The sequence below is a fragment of the Gobio gobio genome (assembly GCF_949357685.1).
Source record: "Gobio gobio genome assembly, chromosome: 10".
NCBI lineage: Eukaryota > Metazoa > Chordata > Actinopteri > Cypriniformes > Gobionidae > Gobio > Gobio gobio.
This window is the reverse complement of record NC_137116.1, coordinates 53084476-53097526: the sequence shown is the minus strand read 5'-3', so window position 1 is coordinate 53097526 and position 13051 is coordinate 53084476. Positions and strand designations below refer to the sequence as shown.

At 37.6% G+C, this 13051-nt stretch overlaps 1 protein-coding gene across 3 annotated transcripts in view; it reads right to left on the bottom strand.

Annotated features, from left to right (window-relative positions):
* cdk16 (cyclin dependent kinase 16) overlaps window positions 1–13051 on the bottom strand; it is a 65802-nt gene that overhangs the window by 8214 nt on the left and 44537 nt on the right. For all 3 annotated transcript variants that reach the window (XM_079827350.1, XM_079827349.1, XM_079827348.1), the window contains 9 exons: window positions 12923–13017; window positions 11994–12056; window positions 11760–11883; window positions 11323–11443; window positions 7434–7531; window positions 7217–7322; window positions 7060–7102; window positions 3008–3098; window positions 2415–2492 (listed from right to left, as the gene is read on the bottom strand). In XM_079827350.1, coding sequence (XP_079683476.1) covers window positions 2415–2492; window positions 3008–3098; window positions 7060–7102; window positions 7217–7322; window positions 7434–7531; window positions 11323–11443; window positions 11760–11883; window positions 11994–12056; window positions 12923–13017 — 819 coding nt within the window. The remainder of the gene's footprint in view (window positions 1–2414; window positions 2493–3007; window positions 3099–7059; window positions 7103–7216; window positions 7323–7433; window positions 7532–11322; window positions 11444–11759; window positions 11884–11993; window positions 12057–12922; window positions 13018–13051) is intronic.

Genomic DNA, 13051 nt, shown 5'->3' with positions numbered 1-13051 from the left:
TGGCTAACTCAGTTAGCTGGATTTGATTGTTGACGATTTGGCATGATCTTGGATTATTTGGTCCTTCGAAGCTCATCCTGGACCTGTTGTCATAGCAACAGGTCTGTAAACTTAAACCTGCTCAGGAGCAGCTTACCTTTGTAAACAGGATTAGGATGCTTTTTGGTCAGGTGTGAAATGTATCGTTTGCATATTGTGGTGTATACAAACAATGTAATAGATTATGGCCAGGGACAAAACCAGCCCGCGCAGTCGCAGTTTAGGAAATACGCCATGGCCAATGAGTGATGTGGATGTTGTCATGTGACTGCATTTTGGTTCGTTTCAACTGGTTCGGACCAAAGCAATCAGTGTGGTGTGAAAAGGAACCAAAAAAGCTGAAAAATGCTACAATGTATAATTGTTTACCCTTGGTTCGGACCAAATGAACCGAACTAGAGATGTGAAAGCACCCTCAGATGGACCCTTTTTAAGTGGAGGTGATACTTAAAACCTGTCCTAGCCACTGCTACTTTATTACAAGAGTTCCTTACCGAACCAGGGGCAATAATAATTTTAAATAATAGGCCTAATGACAATAATATAAAAATGTATTTGAAAATAATATTATAGTGTTGTGTAATACTATAGACACAGCCACTTGCTTGAGGGATTTATTTGTGATGGAATCATTACTTTATAATTTTATTGGAGTCTTACACACATGCTGTACAGTTAATCTGGGCCCTGCATTAATTTAAGTGATGATGGATATTATGGGATGGCTTGATGCAGCGGAGGAGAACTTCATCTTGACCCTTGAGAAACTTTAATACTGTCACGAAAAATAAATCTGCTTCAAATTAAATTCAATTAATTGCTAATAACAGCACTGAAATAAAAATGTAAAGGGTGTACAAATGCTATCTAATACAAATACTATAACATCGTGAATATAAATAATTGGGAATCGTGTTTAAAAAGAAAAAAAAAGGTGCGCACATTTATGTTGTTTTGGTTGTTTCCTTATATGGTCCAGAAATTCATGTTTTTATTATTTTTTTAATTCGTCAAGTTTTTCGCCAGGTGTCTTTTTTAATTATATGATGTCATTACGTTGCTGTCTTGCCGCCAGCCAATCGCTGCATTTCTGATCGTGGTTTCGCGTATTGATGCATCTGCCCTCTTCAGGGAACACAAGATCGTGCAGTAATCTCAGATAACTTAAACCAGATATTTTAATCCAATCCACAAATTTGTTTGAAGAACCAAATTAGCCAGAGATCAGTTATGACGGTTAGCAGATCTGGGATCTGTCAAATCACCTCAGATGTAATAAGCGAGACATGAAGAACAGACCCCTGGAGAACATCAAATGTTTCTATTTTGAAAACAGCAATGTAGCCAATCACAAACATGTCTTGTACGCAGTGGCCAATCAGGGGTGTTTAATTTAAATCCACTCACCCCTCAAAACCAGAGTTTCTGTTCAGTTCTGAAAGCTTGCAAATCCTCTCATTAACAAAGTGCAGACACGATGTAAATAAGAGATTCGAGCCCCCGCATGTTAACAGAACTGGTCATATATTTGTGCCGGTTTGAGACTGCTTTTTGTTCACTGCATTTTTAAGGAGAAAATACTCAGCAATGGTGTTGACTTATGAATTTGCACATGGTTTGTCTTAAAGCTTATTTAAAAAAAAAACACAGACATATAAACAACATTAAAAACTTGATTTCCACCACAGGGGGACTTTAAACTGAATTTATGTTCCTTGTGACCATAAAAATAAGTTTGAATATTCTGCTTAAATGCTTAAAAGCAGATTCTTCTTTTGAAGATTTTGAAGAATGTTAATAACCAAACGGTTTTGGGTCCAATCGGCATAAATGTATTTTTGTTTATGTGATGAAGTCAATGGAAACCAGATTTTTTGGTTACCGACATTCTTCAAAATATCTTTTGTGTTCAGCAGATGAAAGAAAATCCTTCAGGTTTGGATCAACATGAGAGTAAATGATGATGGAATTTACATTTTTGGGTGAACTATCCCTTTAATGATTTCCATTATCAATTCAGATTAGTGGCGCGATAAACAGTCAGAATATTTTATCAACAGATGTTCAAGAACCATCACCATTTTATTTTTTGAATAATGGAATGTTTTTTGATTCCCAACCCAAGTTTTGTCCGATTTCAGATTTGTCCACTTATATTCTAATGTAACTTTACAGGCCATTTCCTGTTTAAGTGTTCGGTTCTTGGCCAGATTAAGATGAACGTGGGCCAGATTTTCACAAGACTATAAACATTCTGACTGTTTGAGAGTAATGCCAGTCGACGGGGTCACAAACACACAGTACACTGATGGATGAAGCTCAAAACCATCATCATAAATCATCATTAATCGGCCGGCGGTGCTCTGTGCTTTTACCTGATTCTGACAGAGAGTTCGTCCTCATTCCTGGCTCCTTCTCCAGCTGAATTTCTTGAAGTGCAAATATTGATGTAGCTAGCAGGGAGAAATCCAACAGTTCATTTAACACGCTGAACTGAAACAAGTGCTGAGATATAACGTTATGGGTCGGAGTATCTGTGTAAGCTTATTTCAACATGCACTCACTTGATTCAGTGCAAACACAGAACAGCTCATACTGCCTCGGTGGAATTAAATGTCTCTCAAACTAAAGTGTGTGTGTACGTGTGAGACTTCTGTCTGGCACTTTAATAAATCTATCTCAGTGTGAGGTGTGTGTGTGTGTGTGCGCGCATGCATCTGTTATCTGGAAACATCATAAATGTCCTCTGTGGTTGGAGGTGTGTGTGTGTGTGTGTGTGTGTGTGTGTGTGTGTGTGTGTGTGTGTGTGTGTGTGTGTGTGTGTGTGTGTGTGTGTGTGTGTGTGTGTGTGTGTGTGTGTGTGCGTGTGTGTGTGTGTGTGTGTGTGTGTGTGTGTGTGTGTGTGTGTGTGTGTGTGTGTGTGTGTGTGTGTGTGTGTGTGTGTGTGTGTGTGTGTACGTGAACTCACTGTCTGGCAGTGTGAGAAGTCTCTCTCCCAGGCAGTGGAAGTATGGGTGTCTCATGGCTTCCTCTGCTGCGATTCGTTTCTTGCCCTCAAACTAAAACAAAACCCAGTGTTAATAACTAATAATATCACACAATTACTGTTTCTACTTCATTTTTGATAATTCGCAGCCTTGGTGTGTATAGGAGACTTTCAAAAACATTCCACAATACCAAACTTTTGAACAGTAGTGTATAAGACAAGCTACACATTTTTTAGAAGTCAACCTAAAACAGCATTCAGTTCAAATTGAGTTTCGTCTTTTAAATGTGGTTTCTTTTACTTTATTTTTAATTTAATATTTATTTATTTCATATTTGGAAGAAGAAATGTTTATTTATATAAATGTATATATTTTTTGTGTTGTTTATTAGTATGTTACTGTAGTATGTTGTTTTATGTTATTTAAAAAAAATGGTATTCAAAACCACTTTTCATCAATAATGTGATACTCGTGAAAAAGATTAATCAATTAAAAAAAGAAAAACTGATCTGACTTTACTCATCAGGAATTTATTGAATTCAGTAGTGGGCGTTCTCTCTCAAAATGGAGACCTGAAAGCAAGTCGACTTGCGTAGGAAGTTAGTTATTTTAGTTTTTAAAGTTCTAAATATGGATATTTTTCTTACACAAATGCATCACTTCGCTTCAGAAGGCTTTTATTAACCCCCCGGAGCTGTGTGGTGCAGTTATATGATGGATAGATGCACTTCTTTGGGTTTCAAAATTTCATCCTTTATCACTGCCATTATAAATCTTGGAAGAGCCAGGACATTTTTTAATACATCTCATATTGCATTTGTCTGAAAGAAGAATGTCATATACACCTAGGATGGCTTGAGGTGAGTAAATCATGAACTATCCCTTCTTTAAGGAAGGTTTTTTGACTGGGAAAGGGAGTTGACCCTCAAGAACATCTCAAAACATCTCAAATATATTCTTATTTCAGGCAATCTTTAATACACTAACGTTAACCAGTATTGAATTTTGTCACTGAATATTGGCAAGACTTCTGTATCCTAAAACAATGAGTTAAAATCTATTTGGCTACCGGATAATACTATGAAATAGACTATGAAAACTAATTTCAAGGCGTATCAAATAACTGTTAAAAAAAAAAACTATTTTTTGGGGAATAGCACACACACTGAAGAATTTTGAAAAAAAAGCTAATTTTGATTGCATGTTGACAAACATTTGTCATGTAAATGAGAAAAATGCATTCGTTTTTAGTAGGAGAGAATGCATGTTCAGAGAACAGCCAAATAATAAAAGTATCATTATTAAAAATAATATCTCTAATCCCAGCTTAATGAGAATATCCTACTGTAAGCAAGGCAATCGTAGGTTTGATTTCCAGAAACATGCAAACACTATGGTTTAAACAAGCAAAAGCATCATGACCAACCTAACATAACAACTTTGGCTCAACTTAATGAGGCGAGTTTGAGGTTATCTATAAATATCTATATCTATAAATTTATATTTTAATAATCAGTGGCGGAGCCAGAGGGGTGTCCAGGGTGACATCTGACTGGGTGCCACCCCAAAATTGAGTTTGCTACTTCCATTTCACCTAGAAAAAAGCATTTATGTTGACATGTGGCGGCACTGCACATTGTTCATGTAGGCTATTAACGTTGAATATTAAGAGAAAATAAACAGTAGTTACCAAACGCCATTCACATGATTTTCCATTAAACATCAATTTGTCTCAAAACGTTGTTAAAGGGATAGTTCACCCAAAAATGAAAATTAGCCCATGATTTACTCACCCTCAAGTCATCCGAGGTGTGTATGACATTCTTCTTTCAGACGAACACAATCTGAGTTATATTAAAAAAGTCCAGGCTTATCCAAGCATTATAATTGCAATAATAGTTGCTCTGTAAGTCCATAAAAAAATGCATCTGTCCGTCATATAACTGCTCCACGCAAGCTCTGGGGTGTTAATAAAGGCCTTCTGAAGCGAAACGATGCGTTTGTGTAAGAAAAATATCCATATTTAAAACTTTATAAAGTAAAGTTTTGGCTGACCGCCTTCCCTGTTCAATTTATGGAAAAAGTGTTGAAAGTGCCTCTGCCGATCGAAAGACTAACGCGACCAGGTCGGCTCGTCATGACGTCACGAACACATCTTGAGTTTCACTTTCAACTTTCAACACTTTTCCACGGAAGGCGATCGGCTGGAACTTTACTTGATAAAGTTTTAAATATGGATATTTTTCTTACACAAACGCATCGATTCTCTTCAGAAGGCCTTTATTAACACCCCAGAGCCGTGTGGAGCAGTTATATGATGGACAGGTGCATTTTTTTATGGACTTACAGAGCAACTATTATTGCAATTATAATGCTTGGATTAGCCTGGACTTTTGTAATATAACTCAGATTGTGTTCGTCTGAAAGAAGAATGTCATACACACCTAGGATGACTTGAGGGAGAGTAAATCATGGGCTAATTTTCATTTTTGGGTGAACTATCCCTTTAAGGTATAATGACTTCACCCTAGGCTGGAATAGTGTGGAAGACATTAGTATTTTTCTTTCTGTGCAAAGTCTGTGTTTATGCAAAGATATAGCTAATAGAAATTGCGCTTTTTTTGCTTCTGTTTGTGCAGTTCTTATAGCAAAACACGTCAATGTCACTTTTTTCATTCTTGAAGTGAACTTTTTTGGCCTGTATGGTGATTTAGATTCACTGTTTTGCATTGCCTCCTTGAACATGACAACATAACGCGTCTGGTCCGCAGCATATGGTAAATTAACTGCATCTATATAGTGCTTTCAACAGACCCATGGCCATCCAAAGCGCATTACATCATGCCTCACATTCACCCATTCATACACCGACGGAAACCTCGACACTTGGTCAGGTGGAACCGGGGATTGAACCAGCAACCTTCCGGTTTGTAGACAACCTACATGAACCACTGCCGCCCCATATGATGCTTCATCAATAACGCAAACACAGCGTTGTGCTTGAATGGACATAAAGGTATGCCAAAAATAGCGAGTATCATAGTAAATACAATTGGCTATGTCTTAACCGAATGTAAGCATGTTGACAAATGAAATCGGATGCGTGTCTATGTATTAGATTCAATATTATGCATTTGGCCTTAAAGTGACCGCAACAGTATATAGCCTACATCCTTCAGTCTGTCATTAAAGTTAACCAAAGAACAAAAAATTAAAATAATCGCCCACTGATCTAGACTGAATCACTTTTGTAAGTAGTTTTAACATGCATTAATCTATATTTAATTTATACAGCGAAGACTATGCAATGTTATTCATTTCTGCACCTGAATCCCTGTGACCTGAAACTTCAAGCACTTCATTCTTCACTGCAAAAAAAGATTTTCTTACTTAGTATTTTTGTCTTGTTTTCAGTCCAAATATCAAAAAAATCTTACATTAAGAAGCATTTACTAGACAAGCAAAAGTTTTTGTCTTGTTTTGGGGGGAAATAACTCAAAATTAAGGGAGTTTTTGCTTAAAATAAGCAAAATAATCTGCCAATGGGGTAAGAAAAATAATCTTGTTTTCTGTTTGAATTAAGATTTTGCTTACCCCATTGGCAGATTATTTATCTTATTTTGCTCCCTTAATTTTGAGTTATTTTCCCCCAAAACAAGACAAAAACTTTTGCTTGTCTAGCAAATGCTTCTTAATGTAAGATTTTTTTTTAAATTTGGACTGAAAACAAGACAAAAATAATAAATTAGAAAAGCATTTTTTGCAGTGTTAGCAGTGTTCTTACTTTATTGCTAACTTCATTTGTATTCAATAATATTTTAAATGTATATTATTAGGCTTGTAGTTTTTGCTGTGGAATATCAGCTGGGGTATCTACTATAGTGGTTGCTTATTTATTGTTACATTTAATATTACATCGGTCAAAATAATGAAAACAAATAAGTATTACACATGATATTCACGGTCTATGGACCCCCTAATGTAGCCTTGTATAAAAGTCTAGTTCCGCCACTGTTAATAATACGCAAATCACCTGCAGCAGTTTCGACAGAAGTTCAACTCCATCATTGTCCAATCTGCAAGAGAGAAATGGCAACTTCAATAAATGACCTCCGACAGAGTGTCATTTGTTTTTACAACAGGAGCGGTGATGGTTTCAGGCATCAGGCCCAGAGGACAGCTGCTGTTACCGTGGAGTGTGGTTGTGGAGACAGTCAGGGCGGTATCGGGGATAGTTATAGGAGATGAATTCCTCGTTAGAGGTTATTCCGGGCCAGGTCTCCTCTGTGGGCGTACCTATGAAAAGACGCAGGAGGGTTTATAAATAATCACAGTGACACACACAGAGACAAACCATCAGATCTAGAGCCAGGAAGAGCAGAGTGAGAGAGGAGGACAGAGCAGTACCGAGCAGTTTGAAGATAAAGTGCAGCTCCTCCTCCACCGTGGAGCCCGGAAACAAGGGTCGACCTGTAGACATCTCGTAGAAGATACAGCCAACACCCCTGCAATGAGAGACATTAAAACTCAATTTAAGTTCACCTACACAGAAGCTATGACATAAGAGTGTGAGCTGACTTTACCACAGTAAGTTTCCTGCACTGATATTTCAATCTACAGCTGTGCACGTGCAAGATGAACTGAATTAATGAGGTAGAAAGGTCAGGTACCGAGAAATAAAATCAATATTTTAGTATGATTTATATACTATTATTAGCCTGACGTCGTCATACTCAATTCTAGTCAGAATATGAGTCTGATACGGCTCCATTGGGCTGTGATTATGGGGCGTGTTTCAACCGAACCAGGAAAGACCTCAATTGGATAGACCTACAACCAATCAGAGCAACGGAGCGACGCATAACGTTACATTAGTTGTCAAATGTCAACAGAACTCAACTGCACTGTGTTCCCATGTCCGCGGGTTGAAGCGACCCCAATTATGTGATATACAGACCCAGGAATGCGATTTTTAGCTGCCAGCCCTGCCAAAATAACACATTTTTTACCCCCCAAATGCCTTTTTTCCCGGAGAACCCCCCTGGAAAGCTATTGGGCTTGTTTTTGGCTAGTTTTGAGGAACGTTAGCAATTGGGCGGGTTTTGTTGTAAAAACTTGGCAACCCTGTCCCTGCACGCACGCTGGAATAAGTAGCCTAACGTTAGAAGAAAAAGATGTGTAAATGATATTTGCCGGTGTTGTAAAAAAAGAATTTAAGGATACACAGAGTACTTACCAACACGATCATCATTTCTGAGAGAAATAGTAAAGGTGAATGCATATACGAACAAGTTCTCCGTTTAGGATTAGAACAAACTCAACCCAAGGGCCTTTGGTGACGTGGATGATTACGTTACTGTTGATCATCTGTCCATCATCGTCTAAAGCCCGCCCTGACAATTTCATTGGTCCGAACAGTTTCTGTTCGGGCATAATTACTTCTCTACGGATCAAGTCCAGAACGAACTGCTCGAGTAAAAATGTTGTGGGCGGGGCTAAGTTCGGCTGGCATCCAGGCTATACTATTATAGTATTTATTAAAACTTTGAAAACTGAAAATATAACAATAGTAATTTTAGTACTCAAATGTATTTCAGTGAGGCCGCATTTACAATGCAGATCTCGATGCCTGATTTAAATTTGTAGACAATATCCATTTTTTCCCCCCTTTCTTTTAAAAGTGACCCATATCCAATATCTGCATTTACACTATACACTTGGCGAAACAACCCAAGGTAGATGTACTGACCCGGAAAAGCTTAGGTCGATGAGGAAGTAAAAGCGGCACGGTTTACTATGTACAACTGGCTGTACAATGGTTTGCTTTACGCACCATCTTTAAAGGTCAGCAAAACATTGGTCTCTAAAGGCGGAGAAAAAAAAATAGGAGAGCTCTTGTTGCAGCCTGGGGGAATGTAGCAATGATTCGGGAGCTACTTGTAGGACACAGCGCGTACAACTGTAATCTGATGAATGATGAAACATATTACTCATATGAGCGGTTTCTTTCTATGAATCACATAAAAAGACTACAAAAGGTAATGTTTGAATCATTCAAATCAATGACTCAATCCACCAGAGGCAGTTACTGAACTCACATACTGAACCACATATAATCCCTCCTCAATAAATCGAGAACTTTGGTAACTCGATTAATTCTTGTGTACAAAAAGGCGTCTTTGACATCTGCTGCACGACATGAAGCTGTTGTTGAAAGCAAGTACATGGTGGCAAATAGCAATATAAAAACTATTTTCAATTAAAAAAAACTAATAATAATAATTAAAGGGTTAATTCACCCAAAAATGGAAATTATCCCTTGATTTCCTCTCCCTCAAGTCATCTTAAGTGTGTATGACATTCTTCTTTCAGACGAACACAATCAGAGTTATATTAAAAATGTCCTGGCTCTTCCAAGCTTTATAATGGCATTGACTTAATCGTTCATTTTTGAAGTCCATAAAAGTGCATCTATCCATCATATAACTGCTCCACACGGCTCCGGGGGTTAATAAAGGCCTTCTAAAGCGAAGTGGTGCATTCGTGTAAGAAAAATATCCTTATTTAAAACTTTATAGACTAAAACAACTAGCTTCCGGCAGTCAGAGGTAAGCAGTGTTGGGGAAAGTTACTTTGAAAAGTAATGCATTACAATATTGCGTTACTCCCTTAAAAAGTAACTAATTGAGTTGCTTAGTTACTTTTTAAGAAAAGTAATGTGTTACATTACTTTTGCGTTACTTTTTCTCACCTGGGCTGGGCTTGTTTTTGGGTTTTTTTATAACAAAAAAGTTATATTTTTGTGCAACGGTAAAGACCTCTTCATACCAAAATTAAAATAATAAGCCCCAGGCTGAGGTAAAAATGCATATTCACGCGTGAACAGTAGAGGGCGCAGCTCTGCTGCCATTCTGGATAATGGTAGAATAGGATGCAGGAGAAAAAAGTTTTACCAATAAAAACTAAAAATCTAGTAATTTTCATCATCAAAGGTCAGCAGCAAGACATTATTAAATTAAATATAAAGGTAGATTATGCATAAAAATTGTTGTTTTATTTAACATTTAATTATTGGAGGTTTGCATAATACTCTGATTTTGCATTTGACTGATTTTATTCATTTTGAGGAGTACAGAATCTTTATTGTGCAAGTGGGATAAATAAATGTTCACATTTAGTCTGGAACTACAATAACCCTCATGTTCACACACACGCCTCTGCACTTATTTTTCTCAACATGGGGGCAGGAGAGCTGTCAGTCAAATAAATGTGAAAAAGTAAATCAGATATTTTTTTGTAAATTTGAAAAGTAATGCGTTACTTTACTAGTTACTTGAAAAAGTAATATTATTACGCAACTCAAGTTACTTGTAATGCGTTACCCCCAACACTGGTGGAAAGCAAGTCGACTTGCGCTAAAAGAGTAACCCTTGACGCATGCGTATTGACGAATGCAAAAGCGCAGAGGATAGAGCAAAACAAAACGTAGCATCGGGGGTCACTCTTTTAGCCCAAGTCGACTTGCTGACCGCCGGAAGCTAGTTATTTTAGTCTATAAAGTTTTAAATATGGATATTTTTCTTACACAAACGCACCACTTTGCTTCAGAAGGCCTTTATTAACCCCCAGAGCCGTGTGGAGCAGTTATATGATGGATAGATGCACTTTTATGGACTTCAAAAAAGACAACCATTCACTGCCATTATAAAGCTTGGAAGAGCCAGGACATTTTTAATATAACTCTGATTGTGTTCGTCTGAAAGAAGAATGTCATACACACCTAGGATGACTCGAGGGAGAGGAAATCATGGGCTAATTTTCATTTTTGGGTGAACTTACCCTTTAAAGCTATATAGAAACAAGCACATTATAAAACATTTATTAAAAATTAAAACAAAATATTAAAGGGATAGTTCACCCAAAAATGAAAATTCTGTCATCCTTTACTCACCCTCAAGTTGTTCCAAACCTGTATGAGTTTCTTTGTTCTGCTGAACACAAAAGAAGATAGAGCAACCATAGACTACTATAGTAGGGGAAAAAATACTATGGTAGTCAATGGTTGCTCTCTCTGCTTTGTTACAAACATTCTTCAAAATATCTTCTTTTGTGTTCAGCAGAACAAAGAAACTCATACAGGTTTGGAACAACTTGAGGGTGAGTAAAGGATGACCGAATTTTCATTTTTGGGTGAACTATCCCTTTAATAAATAATATATAATAGTATATAAATAACACTTATACCACAAATAAACTTTATACACCAAGTAATATAAATCATCAGGTGGATGCTCACCACATGTCAATCTGAGTGGAATAATCTGTGCTGCCCATTAGGATGTCAGGGGGGCGATACCAGAGGGTCACCACCTCATTGGAGTAGGTCTTGGTGGGAATCGACTTTGCTCGTGCAAGACCTGAAGAGCAAACAAAAACAACATTTAAAAGTGCTTTGGCCAGTTTCAGCAGCTTTCTACAGCTTTACAAGATATTATACATCAACTCCACTTAAGTCCTACCAGACGTTTAGTACACCAGATGCTTTTAGCCAAAGGAACTTCACATTTACAGAACAATGATTACAGAGACAATGCAACTAGTGCAACCTGAGGTTAAGTGTTTAGAGTTGGAAAGTAGGCAGCTGGTGTTTATTAACCACCCACAGAACACAAACCATGAGAAAACACTGAGAGCAAGAATGAGATGGTTAAACCAGATTTGTGTGTTACAGACCAAAGTCAGCCAGCTTGAGCTCCCCGCGGTCGTTGATCAGGAGATTTTGGGGCTTGAGGTCTCTGTGAAGGACTTTACGTCTGTGACAGTAGTTCAGACCTCGCAACAGCTGAAACAGGAAGAGCTGGGAGGGGAAAACACACACAGGTGAATGAATAGGTACAATCTCTGATTGCCATGTGCAGCACAACAAATATGAGAAACGGAAATGAAAGATATTCGTCGAAGTCTTACCTTGACATTGTGCATATGAATGCTGTTTCCACAGTCATCTAGGTACTGTTTCAGGTCTTTATCCTAGCAGGTAAAAGAAAAGATTAGATGAATAAACACAATGGAGTTCAATCATGACAACTCATCAAGTTTTAGCATGTTAATGAATACTGCAATGTTAATGTATTTGGTGTTGTCAATGAATAACCTGAAACTGAACTGAAACTGAAACTAGATCTGCTACGCTACGCTGAACTAGATATATAGTGAATGTGTGTCATGCCTGTGGGATTTCAGCAATCCTATAAGATTCATTACAAATCACACTGTACGACATGGACCTAATAAACTTGGGTACGACATGTATGCAAACTGTACGATGATGACACCTATTAAAATCATAGGCTTTGACGCAAGTTAGTATAGTAACTATATAAAGTATATAAAGTTATGTCGTTTTTGAAATCCATAAAAGTGCATCTATCCATCATAAAACTGCTCCACACGGCTCCGGCGGTCAGCGGTACACAAGTCGACTTGACGACTTCTGTACTGCTGACTGCCGGAAGCTAGTTATTTTAGTTTATAAAGTTTTAAATATGGATATTTTTCTTACACAAACGCGCCACTTCGCTTCAGAAGGCCTTTATTAACCCCTGGAGCCGTGTGGAGCAGTTATATGATGGAAAGATGCACTTTTATGGACTTCAAAAACGACACAACCATTCACTGCCATTATAAAACTTGGAAGAGCCAGGACATTTTTAATATAACTCTGATTGTGTTCGTCTGAGAGAAGAATATCATACACACCTAGAATGACTTGAGGGTGAGAAGATCATGGGAAAATTTTCATTTTTGGGTGAACTAACCCTTTATTTTTTAGTTATCCTGAGTACCCTAAAAAGTGTACAGTGTGCAGTGAAATACTGCACATGTGAGTGACTCACCAAGTACTCAAACACAAGTGTAAGAGACTTCTGAGTGTGGATGATATCATGAAGAGTCACAATATTGGCGTGTTTCAGGTCCTTCAGCAGAGACACTACAGAGACAGAGACAGATTATTCCTCAAACAC